This window comes from Lolium rigidum, chromosome 3 (assembly GCF_022539505.1).
Source record: "Lolium rigidum isolate FL_2022 chromosome 3, APGP_CSIRO_Lrig_0.1, whole genome shotgun sequence".
Lineage (NCBI taxonomy): Eukaryota > Viridiplantae > Streptophyta > Magnoliopsida > Poales > Poaceae > Lolium > Lolium rigidum.
The window spans coordinates 306134016-306155157 of NC_061510.1; the positions used below are offsets into that span (position 1 = coordinate 306134016).

Consider the following 21142-nt stretch of genomic DNA (forward strand, 5'->3'; position numbering starts at 1 on the left):
ATGACTTGTGTTTAATCCCGTCAACTTTATTCTCCTACACTTGCTTCCCTTTCTGATTAAAAGAAAGAAATCAAGCTGTGTTGGCGAAATAAAAGAAAAAGATATCAAACTAACACGGCCTGGAAGACGAGCTGGAGTATTAGATAAATAATATAGGAGAATTCTAGGTAGAAATAGCGTTGCAAATAGCAATAAAAAAGGCCTCCGAGGAATCTTCCGAGGCAGGGCAGCCAGCCATGCGCTATTTAAAAGCTCATCGCCGAGGAAACAACTGAGGGCATGCAGGCAGGTGGGAGGGCAAGCGGAAGCGCCATGGGTTCGCTCTGTGAGTACAAACAGTTACAGTACCTCTCTTTCGGTCTTGTACTGTTTTGTACATCCCATTTTCTTTGCTCTGTATATACAGCATCTGTCTCTCTCGCTCGCTCTCTCAAAACTTCTCTGTAGCTCTGTTCTTTCTTTTTTCGAGGTTCTGTGGCTCCTTTCCAACTTCTCACATGTCGTTTTTTTAAGATAATTAACCATTATCTCTGCTCTGGGAATAATCAATTTTATGTGAGTGTATTCTTATGACAGTGCTCAGTACTAAATCAGATTTATCTGATCCTCTACTATACTTGTATGTGAATTCGATAATGCATATGTTTTCCCCAAGTACTGATGCATTATTCAACTTCTTTGTTGTTTTTGCTAGACCGTGAATACACATTTTGTCTTTCTGTTTAACTGGATCAGAAACTCGTCATGTAGTTCACCTGCCTCGAATAGTTAATTATTTTGAAGATGCTGGTTGATTGAATGTCACCTTCAATGACAGGGCATGTCTCTTTCATTGTCCTTGTACTCCTTGGAGGATCCGATGGCAATCCAGTTGCTCCTCACCAGAGTCAGCTGGATGTAAACCACAAGAAGCCACTACAGACATTCAGACCTTACAACATTGCCCACAGGGGTTCCAATGGCGAAATACCCGAAGAGACCGCGGCAGCTTATTCGGTAACTAACAATGCAGTCCCCAACTACCGGCATCTAAAATGTCGCTCTGCTATTTTTCTATATAAAGCTGTTATTGTTCGTATCTGCAAAAGAATGAGAGTCATATATATGTTTTTAAGCGAACCATGAAACTCATCTGTACTACTATTAAGTATTGACCCTATTAGTTCTCAATATAATATGATACCACAGTCACATGCCCAACCATAGTAAAATGAGTTTTATGCTAAAACGATATCTTTGGAGATCATGTTCAGATTATGATTAGCATACTGATAGAGATTCTCTGAGGACTGAAATCCAATATCTTAATGTAAGCCTGAATGTACGCATTGGTTGTTGCAGAGGGCAATTGAGGAAGGTGCAGACTTCATTGAGACTGATATACTTGCGTCAAAGGACGGGCATCTCATATGCTTTCATGATGTAACCCTCGATGCAACGACTGACATCGCTGACCGTGCGGAGTTTGCTGGCAGGAGGAGAACCTATGAAGTCGAGAGAGAAAATGTAACTGGATGGTTTGTTGGTATGCGAAACTCTGACCACCTTGTCCAGTTTTCCTGTTGTTATTTTTTTGGACAGAAATTCTGTTGCTATTTCTGTGGCTGCGAATCTAGTTTTGACATTTGGAGTTCTGTTTGCTTACAGTGGATTTTACTCTAAGTGAACTGAAATCTCTGAGGGTGAAGCAACGCTACATATTCAGGGATCAACAGTACAATTGTATGGTTCGTTTTCTCTAATTATTCCTTTCTTAGTTTTTGTGTGCTACTGCCTTATATACACTGCTAATGTTTAATAAAACCCTGTTAATGTTACCAGTATGCCAATTGGATTTCTTCCATCATTTATTTACTCTATTTTCTTAGGGAACACACAACCATATTTTCCATTTTACTTAAGAAAAGAACCTATCTCTTTTCCTTTGCACTGGTTAATAATATTTCTCCTCCTGTACTGCAGGGAAGTACAAGATCATTACATTTGATGAGTTCATCATGATTGCACTGTATGCTGACAGGGTTGTTGGGATATACCCAGAGATGAAGAATCCTATTTTCATTAACGAGCATGTAGGCGACTTCGACCTCACCAACTCATGAGAACAATTTGTTTACATAAAGAAGGAACCAACTTTAACGTAGAAAAAATTCTTCTTGAAACTTCACTATGACTATATTGGATAATCATGTAGGTGAAGTGGTCAGGTGGCAAAAAGTTTGAGGATAAGTTTGTGGAGACACTTATGAAGTATGGCTACAAAGGCGAATACATGTCTGAAGATTGGCTCAAGCAGCCACTATTCATCCAATGTTATGCTCCAACTTCACTCATTTACATCTCAAACATGACAAAGTCCCCAAAACTGCTTCTCATCGATGACACCACGGTTCGGACTCAAGATACCAACCAGGTAATAAAAATCACCAGCAAGCAGTGGCGTTATTCTTTTCTACGGAAAAACCTAGTTTTCAAACAAAATTTTGCCAAAACGTGCAGTCCTACTATGATATTACTTCGGATGATTATCTCAAATTCATAAGGAAGTATGTAACTGGGATTGGGCCATGGAAGGATACAGTTGTTCCCCCAGAAAATAACTATTTAGGGCCACCGACTGATCTTGTGGCACGAGCGCATGCTCTGAATCTTCAGGTGAGTTTTCTGAGATGTCAACTGATTGGTCTTAAATTGCATACCATGCTAAAGCATGATGCATTACAGGTCCATCCATACACATTCAGAAACGAGAACTCATTCTTGCACTTCAACTTCCACCAAGACCCTTATGCTGAATATGAGTACTGGCTCAGCAAGATCGGTGTTGACGGTCTGTTCACCGATTTCACCGGCAGCTTACACAAGTACCAGGATTGGACAGCTCCACACCAAATGAAGGCAAAGAATGCAGAGGCACTCCTGTATCAGATCTCCTACATGCTGAAGGACGATGGATACTAAGCTTTGGTTGGCAAGTCTGTATACAAACCCCGTTATGAGATTGGTTTCGTTGTATCGATCACTGAGAAAAAGGACTGGTACTGTCACTCCCTGTAATTGTTACCTGTATATCATCACAGGAATGCTTATTGTGCAGCATCATGGAGTGCAGACGTTCTTAAATTTGGATGTACTGCAGTGTCTAAAATGAATTTTATCCAGAAACACTATGGGAAAAAAAAGGCACTGCCGTGCTGCGCGTCGTTGCCATGCGCCTGCGGCTGCACGGCAAAGAATGGCGGCACGGCAAAGAATGAAGAAAACGCACGGCAAAGACCTCTGGACGGCAAAGACCCCTCAGACGCACGGTAAAGAAAATGTCGACAACAAAGCCGTATCAAGGCGCACCGCCGAACACGGCAAAGCACAAAAAGCATCGGCGTGCACTCCTTTGCCTAGTGTTTTAACAAACGCACGGCAAAGCAAGCCTTTGCCTAGTGTTTTTAACAAACGCACATCAAAGAAGGCTTTGCCTAGTGTAAGCGCACGACAAAGATGTAAAAACTGGAATGTTCTCAACTCAAAAGGCGTGTCATGATATAGTTATCAACAAACGAACACTTCGCCCAGGGGCAAGGTTGCACGCTTTCCCAACTCTGCGTCCTAGGTTCGAATCCCAAACTAGCCTGTTTGGGGCCTTTTTTAGATAAAACATGTTTGGCACACAACAAAGAAACGACGTTTGCCGTGCAACATTGGCGAGTCGCACGGTAAAGAAGCCTTTGCTGTCAATGACACTGCCGTGCGACCTTTGCCGTGCGACGTCGCACGGCAAAGCCTTTGTCGTGCATATAGGACCCTTTGTCTTTCAAATAGTTGCACGACAAAGTCTTGTTTTTCCCATAGTGAAAGTGCACTTTTAAATGAGTATCATGTTGGTGGCATTTGTTCTCAACTCCAACCGACAAGAGCACGATGGAAGATATGGTTTCGTGCAATCTTGTTAACTGGACTCGAATTAAGGATATAATTGTTGTGAATGAGCAACTAGTATTCACAGGGGTCCAAAGACCAGTACATGTACATGTGTTACAATCAGGAAAGCCCCTCATAAACTAGGGATATACAGAAAAGGGGACTATGCATCACTAACACCCCCTCAAACTCATGGTGGATCAACAACACTCAGTTTGGAGAGAAAGAACTCATGATGTGCTCTAGTCTGGGCCTTCGTGAAGAAGTCAGCTAGCTGTAGCGCGGAAGGCACATACTGTAGAGCCATAACCTGTTGCACAACATTTCGTACAAAGAAGGCATCAACACCAATGTGTTTGGTGAGCTCGTGCTTCACTGGATCACGCGCAATGCTGATGGCACTAGTGAGGAGTCGGTGCGTCAGCAGAAACACCAAAGTCCTCCAATAACCGGCGCCGTAACCAAGTCACCTCTGTCGTCAAGAGAGCCATCGCTCGCAACTCAGCCTTGACACTCAAACGAGAGACTGCAATCTGCTTCTTGGTCTTCCAAGTAATGAGAGAATCACCAAGAAAGACACAGTAGGCAGAAAGAGATTTGCGATCTGATGGATCACTAGCCCAGGTAGCATCTGAGTAGGTCTGGAGCTATAAGGAGCTGAAACTAGGAAAGAAGAGACGACCGGAGATAGTGCCACCAAGATAGCGGAGGACACAGAAGGAGATGACTATAGTGGACCATGTAGGAGATGTCAGGACGGGTGACAACAGGGTTATTGCCGACGGTTATTGCTGTTGACATAGGGCCTAATACCGTCGACACAACCCTATGTCGACTGTGGCCATCAGCACAAAACCGTCGGAAAATCAACTCGCCGGCGTAGACAAAACACCGTCGGCACAACGAAACCATTGGCATAGAGGCTCTATGCCGACCGTGTTTCTTGCCCGTCGGCACTACTATGGCCGTTAGGCACAAGCTTCTAACGGAAGGGAGTAATGGAGCAGTAAGTATGCCGACGGTTTAACCATCATGATACCTACGCCACGCGTCAAATTCTGGAGTACCGTGCCAACGCCTCCAGGTGCATGAGTTATGGCGACGGTTTTACCGTCCACATAGCCTTGCCACGCGTCAAGGTCTGGAGCACCTCGCCAAAGCCTCTTTGCGCATGTTAACCGTCAGCATAGCTCCACGTGCCTGATTCTGGTACTCCCCCGAGCCTCCCTATCACCCATAGCGCATGCACCAGGAGGCTTTGGCGTAGCTTTGACGTGGCATTTCGGCTCTTCAGTTGGCAGGAAACAAAAAGTGCAGAGGCTTTAGTGGGCGGGGAAAAAAAAGAAGAACCTTTGACATGACAGGTTCCAGCATCCTTAACGGCTACCAGTTACCGTCACACAGGGGATCGCAGGGCCCCACCATCGGCATAGATCCATCTATACCGATGGTTTAGCTGCACCGACGGTGTTTTTTCAGAAGTGGGCTTCTAGAGATTACGCCGATGGCCTCGACCTTTGGCCGTCGGCATAGCTCCAAGCGGTCGGCACATGACCGTTTTCCCTAGTGTATTTGCGGGTATAGCGTTGTTGCAGAGGCTGAGTGCGATACTAATTTATTCTCTGTATCGAAAAATTTGCGAGCATCAAGCTAAAGACGAGTACTTGAGCCCTTGCGTGAGCAAAAGATTTGGATCATCTTATTCAGCAAAGAGTAGGCTTAGTTTTCTTGTTTTCGAAGCCTTCCAGCTAAGCCTTCGTCATGCTACATTTTTGTTAATCAGGGAATCAAGGCAAGTCTTTTGCCTTCTTCAATTTCGTTTTGCGTATAGCTTATGATTTTCAGATAGAAAAATGCGAAAAATGTATGACAGTTAGGAAAAGAAGGAAATGCGTGAGGCATTCATCACAGATTCATGTCTGTGACTTTTTAGTACACCAGCGATACAGACGATCACCATATATATGCAAGCATTTTAGATCTCTCCTGGCATGCACAGTTGTATTTGTATCATTTACTTAGAAATCTTCGTGTAGAAAATTGTGTTAGTATCAGTTTATGGGACACTGGAGGAAACCAATGGCCTCACAAAATATTTTGCCAGCCTCTTGTTTAAGCCGCTCTCTGATATGGTTAGTCCTAATCGTGTACATACACGATTGTCTCGATTTTCTCCTAGAAATGCAGAATTGTTATAATGTATAGGTGCGCGTCGATGACGCTGCTGTCATCTTCGACCCCGAGGCGTGCACCGCCCTTCTCTTCGTTGGACTGCGTGCAGATGGGACGCGCGAGTTCATGTTCTACCGCAACTCCAGAGCTGACATGATCCTCACCGCCTACGAACTCAACGTCGAACTCATCAAGAGGGCACCGAATCATAATACACACTCTGGCCCTAGTTCTCATTATCTCCATGACCTGGGGACTGGGGAGTGCGGAAGGAATTTTCTTTGTCTTCACCTAAAGCTTTCATGCCAATTTGCAAGTTCGGTCGTTGCACTGTCTGCAATTGTTGTTGCGCCTGTTAAATATTGATAGAACATGATATATTTCTTATTTATAATGTGCTCAAAATCTGCATACGGGTGATTCAATGGTACAAATGTCGAATCGAAACTGCATGAGTGGCTGAAAGCTCAACGCAAACAAACAGTTTTGGCTCAAAGATCTGTTAAATCATGATGCTTTGCAGGTCCATCCATTCACATTCTGAAACGAGAATTCATACTTGCACTTTGAGTCCCTACAGGACCCTTATGAATATGAGTACTAGCTCAACAAGTTCACTACAGGAATGACTCGAAACTCCGACGGCCAGAAATCCTATCCTTCTAGCCTCAACTGGGGAAATCCTAAATTCCTTCCGCACTTTGTATTTTTTTTCGAAATAGGAGCATCGCCCCAGCCTCTGCATCAAATGATGCACAGTACTAGCTCAACAAGTTCACTACAGGAATGGCTCGAAACTCCGACGGCCAGAAATCCTAAATTCCTTCTAGCCTCAACTGGGGAAATCCTAAATTCCTTCCGCACTTTGTTGTGGTAGCGTTTCCTGTGCCAACAAAGATCTGTTAAAATTTTCCAGCATAAAGTTGTAGGCAGAAGCTCTATCTTTGCTTGGAAGGACAAGAGGATGCCCAAGGTGAACAAAATTAGAATCTATATATATCAGATATATACTTGATTGCAGCCACATTGTTTGGATGAACATGATTGCTGAAAATGATGCCTGATTTTGACCTATTTGTAGTTTGCCCCAACAAAGTGCGGAAGGAATTTAGGATTTCCCTCATGGTGGTGGCTTCTTGAAGCTTTAATATCTTAAGATGTCTTAGAAGTTACAGGAGAGTCAAGCACGCCATCTGGCTTGTGTTCTAGCTTGTCTCGATCGATCATGTTCTATTATTACCTTACCCTCTACCGTCTTGCCATAAGATTTTTATGGCTGGTAATTAAGGATCCTTGGCAAGGCTAATTCATGTCTTGTTATAAATGCAAGCCTTTCCAATCTTCAAGTGCATGCAATGGTCATCTATATTGTGGGAGAATTTATTCATAAAGCAATGAACATCCACCGCTCTTGCTTCTTCTTTTTCGACAAAAGAAAATATACTAATTAATATCGCGTCGATACCAATTACACATATGTTTTGCAACAACAAAATGCCCTAAAGACACTACGAATGCACATAGCCCTACTACAACAAGAAAAGGAAGAAGAAAAACAAAAAATCCCGCTACGGTGTTGAAAACCTTGTAGTCACAACACGAATCACTGCCAAGACAGCACGCGGAGTCTGTGCTCATAAAACAAGTTCTTCAACAGGGCTATTGCAAGTCACAATCAATTAGTTCCAGACCTTGGATTTTCACCCTGGAGTAAATCCGCCCTCTAAAAAAAGCCTTCAACAGGGACATTTTCAAGCACAACCAATTATAGTCAGACCTTTGATTTTTACCCTGAAAGATAATACTTTGTACTCCTCTTGTGTTGTCGTCCGTGCTTGATAATGTCGTTGCTGCAAGTAAGGAAACACCAAACAAATTCCTCACCTCCACGAAGACTTTGCCGCTATTACTAGATCTCAGACTCCAGCTACCATGACATTCTCCGCCACTGTCTTATCTATGGAAATCGAAAATTGACATGTCCAATGGCAACAGCCAACGAAGCTTCGTATCACTCCCTCTTGAAGTTGCACGGCCAGAAAATTAGGTGCACATGCCCAAATCGCATCCGGTCCAACAATGTTCGTCCATCAAGCGCCCATTGGAGATCATCGGCTATGCCTTCTAGGACTCGCCACTTGCCAGATCAATGAGGTCTGGCATCAAGCAGAATACCTTCTTAGCATGGGAAGAACCCAATGACCGTCTCCTTTATTAACAGGATCGGCCGCCCCCCATGCCGCCGCCCGCCGACTCCCAGAAATAGAATGGAGATCTCAGCGGGCACCACCGTCGCCACCCCCACCACACGGAGATGAGGTGCTAAGCCGTACTGAGTCCCCCGAACAAGTCATTGTGCCGCCCTTGCAGCCACAACGATCGCCAAGTACATCGAAAACATATAGGGTAGCCGCCCCGACGTCCATATCTGGCGAACAAATTGTGCTATCCAGGGCCACCGCGAAGCTCTAGACAGAGATCCCACCATGCCAGTCGCGCTTGGAGATGAGATCCCACCACCGCAGTCTGCTAGGAAGGGATTTGCCCACCGGCTTTGTCCAATGGCACCGTGGAGATGGGGGAGGAGAGGTAGGGCACGTTGGCGGCTAGGGTTTCACGCAAGCCGTCCTCGCGAGCGACGCGATACCAATGGCTAGGTTTGCTAACTATGTGATAGATAACCCTAGAGGCTTGTGTTGCCGAGGCAATGGCGAAGATTTGTGGGTATCTATCACATACCACAAATCTTCACCATTGCGTCAGCACCGCAAGCCTCGGTGCCATAGTTGTTGGACGCTAGAGGGTGGCGTGTACTGGTTTGTAGAGCTTGGCGGACCAGAAGCGTTGCAATGGGACAACATCTTGCATGAGATCCACTACATCCATCTTTCCCAGGACAAGGACAAGATTTGCTGGGCCCTTGAACCCTTCGGTAATATTTTTGTACGATGACTTTACCTAAAACTTTGTCAAGGAACACTCATGGCACATTCTCTACCATGTGGAAAATCCAAGTGCCATTAAATCTAAAAGTGTTCCTCTGGAAAAATGATGCGGAAGAGCCTCCCATCTATCGATAATATATATCGTCTCCATCGCCCTACTAATGGGTTTTCTAGGCTATATGGTGAATCCTCCCTGGCTAATGTTCCAGCCGGTGGGCAGGCGCCAGTCCACCGGTGATAACCCACAAGTATAGGGGATCACAACAGTCTTCGAGGGAAGTAAAACCCAATTTATTGATTCGACACAAGGGGAGCCAAAGAATATTTGTAAGCCTTAACAGCGGAGTTGTCAATTCAGCTGCACTCGGAAACGAGACTTGCTTGCAAGAGTTTATCGATAGTAACAGTTTTATAGCGATAGCAAGTGGTGAAATATCGCGAGCAGTGTAACAAAGACAGCAGTAGTGATTATAGTAAACAGCATGATTAAAATACTGTAGGCACAGGGATGGATGAACGGGCGTTGCATGGATGAGAGAAACTCATGTAACAATCAAGGTAGGGCATTTGCAGATAGTAATAAAACGGTATCCAAGTACTAATCAAACAATAGGCATGTGTTCCATATTTAGTCATACGTGCTCGCAATGAGAAACTTGCACAACATCTTTTGTCCTACCAGCCGGTGGCAGCCGGGCCTCTAGGGAATCTACTGGAAATTAAGGTACTCATTTTAATAGAGCACCAAAGCAAAGCATTAACACTCCGTGAACACATGTGATCCTCATATCACCGCATTTCCCTTCGCTTGTCCCAATTTCTGTCACTTTGGGGCCTCGGGTTCCGGACAACAATACGTGTATACAACTTGCAGGTAAGATCATAAAACAATGCATATCATCATGAAAAAATAACATGTTCAGATCTGAGATCATGGCACTCGGGCCCTAGTGACAAGCATTAAGCATAACAAGTTGCAACAATGTCATAAAAGTACCAATTACGGACACTAGGCACTATGCCCTAACAATCTTATGCTATTACATGACCAATCTCATCCAATCCCTACCATCCCCTTCAGCCTACAGCGGGGGAATTACTCACACATGGATGGGGGAAACATGGCTGGTCGATGGATGTGACGCCCCGGAACCGGTACCATGAGGATCCCAGCGATCCCGCCGAAATCCGCACGATATCGATTCAGAGACGCCCTCCGACACGACGTGCGCGACGAATCACACACGTGATGCCAGAGGAATTAACACGAGCGGTAACATTACAACAGGATTACAATAGAGCCCACAAGATACATATATACAACAACGACTCCAACGAGTCAAGATACAAATATACAATACAAAGATCCAAATCATACAGAAGATCGAATACGCCCGAGTACGGACAACATACAAATTGGACTAAGAGTCCTGAAGATAAACAGTGGCGTCCATAACCTTGCCCAGGCCAAGCCGGAAGGGTAACCTTGCTAACGTCGTCATCTTGTACCTGTCGAAGTCGGGCCATCGGTTGCCGACAAAAGGGAGGAAGCAAAAGAGAAAGGGAAAAGGCGAGAGTAAGTACCAAGGAACGAACTCCGGCACGTACTTAGCGAGACTGGAAATGGCTATGCTCGCCGAGCGAGTATAAATATATATCGCCTGGGGCTATATGGTAGGTTTAGCGGCAGCAAACCTATAACCAATAGAGACACGCTACAACATCCGTCTAATCAGAGAAGATAAGAGAGCGCACAAGGTAACAGGTAAAATAGTACACAAACATAACCCAGCCAAATACACATGTCCCCTTCAACAATTGCAAAGAGGCAATGTAAGAGGCACTCAACGGTGGACAAGTTTTATTAGGTATCGGTTGTAGTAATGCTATATTACTACGCAAGTTATTATCAGATTATTAGCAACAAGATAACGGTGTAAGTTGTTCTATGATCAAGCTATACAATTCCAAGTCGTCCATAACCGCGACACGGCTTATCGATAAGATGTACACCCTGCGGGGGTTGCCCAAATGTAACCATACGCATGCTCGACCCACTTACGACAGGTGGATGTCTCACAACAAGACCGTTCCCAGCTCAACAAGAAAGTCTAGGGGGCCACCCGACTAAGCTACCCGTAACAAAGTCCGGCCGTACTCCGAAGCGGACTCGGGGTTTGCGTTAACGGCTAGGCGTGCAAACCACACGCTTCGCTAAACGTTCCGCGGGGTACAAGTACAGAATATAAACACCCGAAGGCAACAGGAAGTAAACACCCGAAGGCAACAAGTAATAAAGCATGGCATACATGGCATAGGCAAATAAAACCAAGGTTGTGGCCCCTTTTCAACTAACTTGAGAAAAGGTAATGGGTGAGGGGTCCCGGTGAATCCCCACGCATGGGTAGAGCGCTCAATCTCGGAACAGTATAACAAGAACTCGGGTCCTAGGGGACATTAGCGAGTCAAAGTTCCGATGATTTCGCAAAGGGGCTCACAGATGCCTCTGCTTACAATTTTAGTTGTTAACAAATAAGTAAAGCATGTGTATCTCCAACAACTGATATAGCATGTGATAACCTCCCAACAACCCAACATATCCCGATAACAGATCGAGATAAACAACAGATACTAAACACGCCTACTACTCGCAAGGCTCAAACATCAAGCAACGGCTATGGATAAGGAATGATACATATAGGATTATTATGGTAAACAAGTGGATAGGACACGTGACTCGATAAAGAATCGCAACATAAGGATAGCATTGCGAGGGAGAGGGTAAAATAGGTGAAGAGAGAGGGCTCGCCTGTGAAAAGCTGTAGAAGAACTTGTCGTAGAACTCGTCGTATCTCACATCTCCCGGATAGGATCACGAAGTGGTGTTGTGAGATACGACGAGTTCTCCGACAAGTGCTTCTGCAGCTTTTCAGCCCAACATCCTGGCCCCTTTTCTTTCTTGGCCCGTACCTCTTCACACGAGGAGAGCTCGATCATTGTCCTCCTTCCTGGACACGCGAATGGCGTGACCTCCGTTCGTCGCTGTCCTCCACCAACGCGCCAAGCTCCACCTCCCCTGCATGATCCTCCCTTTAACCTCTCTGCTTTATTTCTGGACCACGCCGCAACCTATCGTCCTCATCCGCTCCTACCTGCTCCCTCTCTTTCTCTTTCCCCTCCTCCACGCCAAGTAACCGAGGGAGAAACCCCACAGCAGCCACCTACCTCGTCGTCGCCCGCCGCTGCAGAGCGCCCCGCCCCTATCTGAGTCTACCGGCGGCTTCGCCTCGCTCCCCTCGTTCACCACGTGCAAGAGATCGGACCGGGGACGCTCCCAGTCAACGATTTCGTCGCCGTCTTGCCTCCTCCGACAACACCTGCACCTCCTTCGGTTTCATGGTGAGAAGGTGAACGTCCTGGACCTCTGCTTCCTTCCCCTCTTGATCCTGTTCGTTTTCCCGGCGGTGACCGTCACCTCTCCTCCGCAGATCCTCGACGATGGTGCACCTCCGGTGATCCCCTGCTTCGAGCGCCGCCCGCTTTTGGTTCATCGCGGCGACGCGCATCTTCCAAGCCTCCTCACGCGCCCCAGCACCCGCGCACCGTCGAGCCCGTCCTCGACTTGGCGCCCCTCCGCCACGGCATGGACGCGCCCGTCCTCCCGGCCACCTTTTTCTCCGTCGCCGGCAGCTCCACTGCCTCCCTTCCCTCGTCGACGAGCACCACCAGGGTGAGCACATCCCCTCTCCTCTCCCCCTGCATGCCTCAATATCCCTGCATCATCGATCGGGAGAACGAGATCGATTTGAAAACGAAAACGAATAGGTGCTGTTTTGATCTGTTTCACGGTGGCCACTTTCAGCGTAGATCCTCGCCGGCACAGTTCGATTCAGCATGAGTTTCTGGTACCATTAGAAGCACGGTTTCACCCTCTTTCCATCAAACTTTGAATCACCCAAAACTGAGCAACACACACGACGCCACCTTCGTTCAAAGTCGGCTCCAGAAAACAGTTTCTGTTTTCAGTTTTCAGTTTCAGATTTGCTGTTTCGTCGGCCCAACTTCCGGCGAGCTTTTCCGGCGACATCGTGCACCGCTTCCATCCATGCCGGTCTCTTTCGAATCTTGGCACATCCATCTTGATCAAACTTCTTTGTTTCACTCAAATCGGTTCCCAGATTCGTCTCTGCAAGCGCTTTAAAATCCGTGCACTTTCGCTATCTACAGGACCTCGCGCTGTCACGTTTTCAGTTCGTAGTGTCACTTCTTCAGCTAAATTGTAGTGATGGTTTACCTTGTCTGAATCATGTCCCATATCAAAACTGATGCAGCAGCACTTTGGCACCACCTCTTTGTCTCACACCGCAGCGTCCCGAGTTCGAATCCCCTGGGCGCGCATAAATCCCACCTTTTTGTTTCCATCCACGCTGGAGCTGACGTGGCGTGGAGCCCCACCTGTCAGTGTCTCTGGCTACTTCCAGCACGGTGTAAAACGTTTCCGCTCAAATTTTCAAACTCAGTTTCTGAAATTTTACAATCAGATGGTTTTCCAAATTCTTTAAAACTGCACTTTTACAAATCCAAATCAAACAAACTTTATGTCCATTTTGATCAGAAAAACATGAGGAACATGAATATGATATCCTTTCATCTGTTTGCATCTTGCATCATGTCGTGACATGTAGTTCGTGTATGTTCACCTAATTGAACCCCCGGAGTATTTCGGACACCGGCTATGGTTTCCTCGCTCCGATTAATATTGAAGTAGCTCACCCATGCCATGTGTTTCCATGCTAATCAATATTTAATATTGTCGGTAGAAATGCAACTCAAACCTTAATTTGATTGTCCGGGGTTCCGACTCCGATTAATATGGATAAGTTGCATTGCACCATAATTGCCATACCATGCATACCATCTTCATCATGCCGATTCTTTTGCCGTAGTGGTAAGATGTGCAACCGATGTTTGTTCCAGCATTTGCTTCTTCCCGGATAGGATCACGAAGTGGTGTTGTGAGATACGACGAGTTCTCCGACAAGTGCTTCTGCAGCTTTTCACAGGCGAGCCCTCTCTCTTCACCTATTTTACTCTCTCCCTCGCACTGCTATCCTTATGTTGCAATTCTTTATCGAGTCACGTGTCCTATTCCACTTGTTTACCATAATAATCCTATATGTATCATTCCTTATCCATAGCCGTTGCTTGATGTTTGAGCCTTGCGAGTCGTAGGCGTGTTTAGGCTCTGTTGTTTATCTCGATCTGGTTATCGGGATATGTTGGGTTATTGGGAGGTTATCACATGCTATATCGGTTGTTGGAGATACACATGCTTTACTTATTTGTTAACAACTAAAATTGTAAGCAGAGGCATCCGTGAGCCCCTTTGCGAAAGCATCGGAACTTTGACTCGCTAATGTCCCCTAGGACCCGAGTTCTTGTTATCCGTTCCGAGATTGAGCGCTCTACCCATGCGTGGGGATTCACCGGGACCCCTCACCCATTACCTTTTCTCAAGTTAGTTGAAAAGGGGCCACAACCTTGGTTTTATTTGGCGCATGCATGTTTATATACCGTTGCCTTCGGGTGTTTACTTCCCCGTTGCCTTCGGGTGGTTTATTTCTGTACCGCACCGCATAATTGCTAGATGACTTATCTAGTGCTTGGCCGTTAGTGCCCGCCTAGACGCCTACGCAACCTCCGGGTCCGTCTCGGAGTACGGCCGGACTTCGTCACGGTAGCTTAGTTGGGTGGCCCCCTAGACTTTCTTGTTGAACTCGGGAACGGTCTTGTTGTGAGACATCGCCCGTAAGAAGCGGGTCGAGCATGCGTATGGTTACATTTGGGCAACCCCCGCGAGGTGTACATCTTATCGATAAGCCGTGTCCGCGGTTATGGACGACTTGGAATTGTATAGCTTGATCATAGAACAACTTACACCGTTATCTTGTTGCTAATAATTTGCTAATAACTTGCGTAGTAATATAGCATTATTACAATGGCTACCTAATAAAACTTGTCCACCGTTGAGTGCCTTTTACATTGCCTCTTCGCAATTGTTGAAGGGGATAAGTGTATTTGGCTGGGTTATGTTTGTGTAGTATTTATCTGTTACCTTATGCGCTCTCTTATCTTCTCTCGAGTAGACGGAAGTTGTAGCGTGTCTCTATTGGTTATAGTTTTGCTACCGCTAAACCTACCATATAGCCCTGTGCGATATATATCTATACTCGCTCTGGCGAGCATAGCCATTTCCAGCCTCGCTAAGTACGTGCCGAGTTCGTTCCTTGGTACTTACTCTCGCTTTTCCCTTTCTCTTTTGCTTCCTTCCTTTGTCGCCAACCGATGGCCCGACTTTGGCAGTGTACGAGATGACGACGTTAGCAAGGTTACCCTTCCGCTTGGCCTCGCGGTGGTTATGGACGCCACCGGTTATCTTCAGGACTCTTAGTCCAATTTGTATCTTGTCCGTACTCGAACGTATTCGATCTTCTGTATGAATTGGATCTTTGTATTGTATATTTGTATCTTGACTCGTTGGAGTCGTTGTTGTAATACATGTATCTTGTGGGCTCTATTGTAATCCCGTTGTAATGTTACCGCTCGTGTTAATTCCTCTGGCATCACGTGTGTGATTCGTCGCGCACGTCGTGTCGGAGGGCGTCTCTGAATCGATATCGTGCGGATTTCGGCGGGATCGCTGGAATCCTCAGGATACCGGTTCCGGGGCGTCACAACCAGGCCAGAACGAAGGAAAAGGAAAGAGATGGGCCGCCGGGGAGAGAGGTCCAGGGAGGGTTAGAGGTTAGAGTTTTATTTTGAAAACCTTTTTCTCTTTAATTTTAAAACTGGTTCATAAAACCCTTTTCAAATAAAACCCAAATAGCAGAGTTTATTGGATTTTGAAACATTTGAAATAGTTTATATATTTTATAGTTTTGGTTTTAGAGTGTTGTTAAATGAAAAGACATAGAGGAGGTTTATTTTATAAACCATAGGAGAGGAGAAAACAAAATAGTTTTTAATTAAAATAATTTTATTTTGTTAAAATCATGTGTACGATATGATGCATGATGATGCATCAAAGAAAAGGCACAAACAAATCTAATAGGGGTATTACCCGGGCCGTTACAATGGAGAGGCGTCGGTGGTGATGATGGCGATGATCTCCTTCAATTCCCCGTCCCGGCGGAGTGCCAGAACGGAGTTTCTGGTCCCGAGACGGAGTTTCGCGATGGCGGCGGTGTTCTAGATGTCTTCTGGCGATTTCGTCTAACCCCCCGTGCGTTTTTAGGTCGAAGACGTTAAGTAGTCGAAAAGGGGGCGTCACAGACTGGCCGAGGCGGCCTCACCATAGGGCGGCGCGCCCCCCTTCCAGGCCGCGCCGGCCCATGGTGTGGGGGCCGTGGGCCCCCCCTGGCTTGCCCTTCTGGCTCCGTGAATCTTCTGGAAAAATAAGCCCTTGGGCATTAATTCCGGGGATTTTCCCGAAAGTTGAATTTCGCACAAAAACGAGACACTGTGAGCAATTCCGCCGAAAACAGTCGTTAGTCCGTGTTAGTTGTATCCAAAATACACAAATTAGAGGCAAAACAATAGCAAAAGTGTTCGGGAAAGTAGATACGTTTTGGACGTATCAACTCCCCCAAGCTTAGCTTATTGCTTGTCCTCAAGCAATTCAGTTAACAACTGAGTGCGATAAAATAACTTTCACGAACACATTTGTTCATATGATGTAAATATTCTCATGATATGGCAAGTACTTAAGCAATTCATAATAAGATACATGCAAATAAAATCATCTAATAGCTATGTCAATCATGGAAAAGGTACCAACAAATTAATAATAAGCATCATGAATCATATCTATCAGTGATATGTCTCAAACGTATCTATAATTTCTTATGTTCCTTGCTACTTTTATGATGATACTCACATGTTTTATATACATTATATGTCATTATTATGCATTTTCCGGCACTAACCTATTGACGAGATGCCGAAGAGCCGCTTGTTGTTTTCCGCTGTTTTTGGTTCCGTAAATCCTACAAAGGAAATATTCTCGGAATTGGACGAAATCAACACCCAGGGTCTTATTTTTCCACGAAGCTTCCGGAAGACCGAAAGGATTACGAAGTGGGGCGACGAGGCGCCGCCACGCCAGGCCGCGCGGCCGAGGCCGGGCCGCGCCGCCCTGTTGTGTGGGGCCCTCGTGACGCCCCCGACTCCGCCCTTCCGCCTACTTAAAGCCTTCGTCGCGAATACCCCAGTACTGAGAGCCACGATACGGGAAACCTTCTAGAGACGCCGCCGCCGCCAATCCCATCTCGGGGGATTCAGGAGATCGCCTCCGGCACCCCGCCGGAGAGGGGAATCATCTCCCGAGGTCTCTTCATCACCAGGATCGCCTCCGGATCGATGTGTGAGTAGTTCACCCCTGGACTATGGGTCCATAGCAGTAGCTAGATGGTTGTCTTCTCCTAATTGTGCTATCATGTTAGATCTTGTGATCTGCCTATCATGATCAAGATCATCTATTTGTAATCCTACATGTTGTGTTTGTTGGGATCCGATGAATATTGAATACTATGTCAAGTTGATTATCAATCTATCATATATGTTGTTTATGTTCTTGCATGCTCTCCGTTGCTAGTAGAGGCTCTGGCCAAGTTGATACTTGTAACTCCAAGAGGGAGTATTTATGCTCGATAGTGGGTTCATGCCTCCATTGAATCTGGGACGAGTGACGTAAAGTTCTAAGGTTGTGGATGTGCCGTTGCCACTAGGGATAAAACATCGATGCTTTGTCTAAGGATATTTGTGTTGATTACATTACGCACCATACTTAATGCAATTGTCTCGTTGTTTGCAACTTAATACCGGAAGGGGTTCGGATGATAACCCGAAGGTGGACTTTTTAGGCATAGATGCATGCTGGATAGCGTTCTATGTACTTTGTCGTAATGCCCTGATTAAACCTCATAGTACTCATCATGATATATGTATGTGCATTGTTATTCCTTCTTTATTTGTCAATTTCCCAACTGTAATTTGTTCACCCAACATCTATTTATCTTATGAGAGAGACACCACTAGTGAACTGTGGACCCCGGTCCATTATTTACATCTGAAATACAATCTACCGCAATTGTTCTTTACTGTTCTTCGCAAACAACCATCATCATCCACACTATACATCTAATCCTTTGTTTACAGCAAGTCGGTGAGATTGACAACCTCACCGTTACGTTGGGGAAAAGTACTTTGCTTGTGTTGTGCAGTTCCACGTTGGCGCCGGATCTCCGGTGTTGCGCCACACTACATCCGTGTCACCAACAACCTTCAACGTGTTCCTTGACTCCTACCGGTTCGATAAACCTTGGTTTCTATACCGAGGGAAAACTCGCTGCTGTACGCATCACACCTTCCTCTTGGGATTCCCAACGGACGTGTGTTAACTACTACCACGCCAACAACAAGGATTTTTCTGGCGCCGTTGCCGGGGAGATCAAGACACGCTGCAAGGGGAGTCTCCCACATCCAATCTCTTTACTTTGTTTTTGTCTTGCTTTGTTTTACTTTATTTACTGCTTTGTTTGCTCTTATATCAAAAACACACAAAAATTAGTTGCTAGTTTTACTTTATTTACTGTCTTGTTCTCTATATTGAAAACACAAAAAAAATTAGTTACTTGCATTTACTTTATTTAGTTTGCTTTATTTACTACTGCTAAAATGGGTACTATTAAGAATACTAAGTTGTGTGACTTCACTAGTGTTGTGAAGTGTACAAGTAGATTGCCTAGCCCTTTTCATCAGTTCGGACTTTTGGTTCAAGTGGCTAGTGCATGAAGCTTAACATGGTATCAGAGCCCCAGGTCTCGAGTTCAAATCCCGGCTTTCACATGGTTTTCGCAATTAAGCCTAAAAATTGCTGTTGCCCCCCTCTTACATGGTTTTCGCAATTAAGCCTAAAAATTGTTGTTGCTCCCCTCTTTAGCCACCGCCGTTTCTGTGTTCTTTCTTCTTTCACGTGTTGACTTTCTCTTCTCCAGTCACACGCGAGTGGGGGTGTTGTGAAGTGTACAAGTAGATTGCCTAGCCCTTTCCATCAGTTCGGACTTTTGGTTCAAGTGGCTAGTGCATGAAGCTTAACAACTAGCACAAATAATAATGATTTCCTATGCACACCTATTGCTCCACCTGCTACTACAGCAGAACTCTTTGAAATTAAACCTGCTTTACTAAATCTTGTTATGAGAGAGCAATTTTCTGGTGTTAGTTCTGATGATGCTGCTGCCCATCTTAATAATTTTGTTGAACTATGTGAAATGCAAAAGTATAAGGATGTAGATGGTGACATTATAAAATTAAAATAGTTTTCTTTCTCCATAAGAGGAAGAGCTAAAGATTGGTTGCTATCTTTGCCTAAGAATAGTATTGATTCATGGACTAAATGTAACGATGCTTTTATTGGTAGATATTATCCTCCCGCTAAAATTATATCTTTGAGAAGTAGCATAATGAATTATAAGCAATTAGATAATGAACATGTTGCTCAAGCATGGGAGAGAATGAAATCTTTGGTGAAGAATTGCCCTACCCATGGACTAACTACTTGGATGATCATCCAAACCTTTTATGCAGGATTGAATTTTTCTTCGCGGAACCTATTGGATTCAGTTGCTGGATGTATCTTTATGTCCATCACTTTGGGGCGGCAACAAAGCTTCTTGATGATATGATGACAAATTACGCCGAATGGCACACTGGAAAGAGCTCCACAAGGTAAGAAGGTAAATTCCGTTGAAGAAACCTCCTCCTTGAGTGATAAGATTGATGCTATTATGTCTATGCTTGTGAATGGTAGATCTAATGTTGATCCTAATAATGTTCCTTTAGCTTCATTGGTTGCCCAAGAAGAACATGTTGATGTAAATTTCATTAAAAGTAATAATTTCAACAACAATGCTTATAGGAATAATTCTCGTAACAACTATAGGCCATATCCTTCCGCTAATGGTAATAGTTATGGTAATTCTTATGGTAGATTTGTTTCGCCTAATGAGGAAAAGATGTTAGAAATTGAAAGAGCTACTAAGAGCTTTATGCAATCACAATATTAGCAAAATCAATTGTTTACTAAAACTATGAATGAACAATCTGCCTTGTTGAAAAATATAGGAAATCAACTTGAAAATTTAAATATGGACATTTCTGGTTTGCAAACTAAGCTTTCAAATTCTGAAAACCGAATCTCATACATGTCTGCGTCACAATCTTCTTTATTTAATAAAATGGCTGCTAAACCTGAGGATATTGATAATAAAATTGTTACTACAGCAAACTCCATCCAAGTTCGAATTAATGAGAATATTAGATTGATGGCTGAATTGCATGCTAGGTGGGAAAGAGAAGAAAACGAAAAACTTGCTAAAGAGAATAATGTAGCTAAAGTTTGGACTATTACCATGATGGCGTGTATTTCACACGTTCGTTGGGCAACCCCAAGAGGAAGGTATGATGCGCACAGCCAGCAAGTTTTCCCTCGTAAAGAAACCAAGGTTTATCGAACCAGGAGGAGCCAAGAAGCACGTTGAAGGTTGATGGCGGCGGGATGTAGTGCGGCGCAACACCAGGGATTCCGGCGCCAACGTGGAACCCGCACAACACAACCAAAGTACTTTGCCCCAACGAAACAGCTGAGGTTGTCAATCTCACCGGCTTGCCGTAACAAAGGATTAACCGTATTGTGTGGAAGATGATTGTTTGCAGAGAAAATAGTAAAACAAGTATTGCAAGCAGATTTGTATTTCAAGATTAAAAGAATGGACCGGGGTCCACAGCTCACTAGAGGTGTCTCTCCCATAAGATAAAAGCATGTTGGGTGAACAAATTACATACGGCAATTGACAAATAGAGAGGGCATAACAATGCACATACATGTCATGATAAGTATAGTGAGATTTAATTGGGCATTACGACAAAGTACATAGACCGCCATCCAACCGCATCTATGCCTAAAAAGTCCACCTTCAAAGTTATCGTCCGAACCCCTTCCAGCATTAAGTTGCAAAGCAAATGTACAATTGCATTAAGTATGGTGCGTA

At 44.9% G+C, this 21142-nt stretch overlaps 1 protein-coding gene across 1 annotated transcript; it reads left to right on the forward strand.

The window, feature by feature from the left end:
* Positions 1-795: 795 nt before the first annotated feature.
* On the forward strand, positions 796-3008 carry LOC124703677 (glycerophosphodiester phosphodiesterase GDPD6-like). Its single transcript, XM_047235899.1, has 7 exons — positions 796-996; positions 1342-1525; positions 1648-1722; positions 1963-2072; positions 2195-2413; positions 2500-2655; positions 2725-3008. The coding sequence occupies exons 1-7, from the start codon at positions 799-801 to the stop codon at positions 2959-2961; spliced, it is 1179 nt and encodes a 392-aa protein (XP_047091855.1). The 5' UTR covers positions 796-798; the 3' UTR covers positions 2962-3008.
* The last annotated feature ends 18134 nt before the right edge of the window (positions 3009-21142 follow it).

Coding starts and splice junctions, on each gene's coding strand:
- LOC124703677 (XM_047235899.1), top strand. CDS start 799: ATGTCACCTTCAATGACAGGGCATGTCTCTTTCATTGTCCTTGTACTC. Junction 1,526..1,647: donor TGTAACTGGATGGTTTGTTG/GTATGCGAAACT, acceptor GTTTGCTTACAG/TGGATTTTACTCTAAGTGAA. Junction 1,723..1,962: donor CAGGGATCAACAGTACAATT/GTATGGTTCGTT, acceptor CCTGTACTGCAG/GGAAGTACAAGATCATTACA.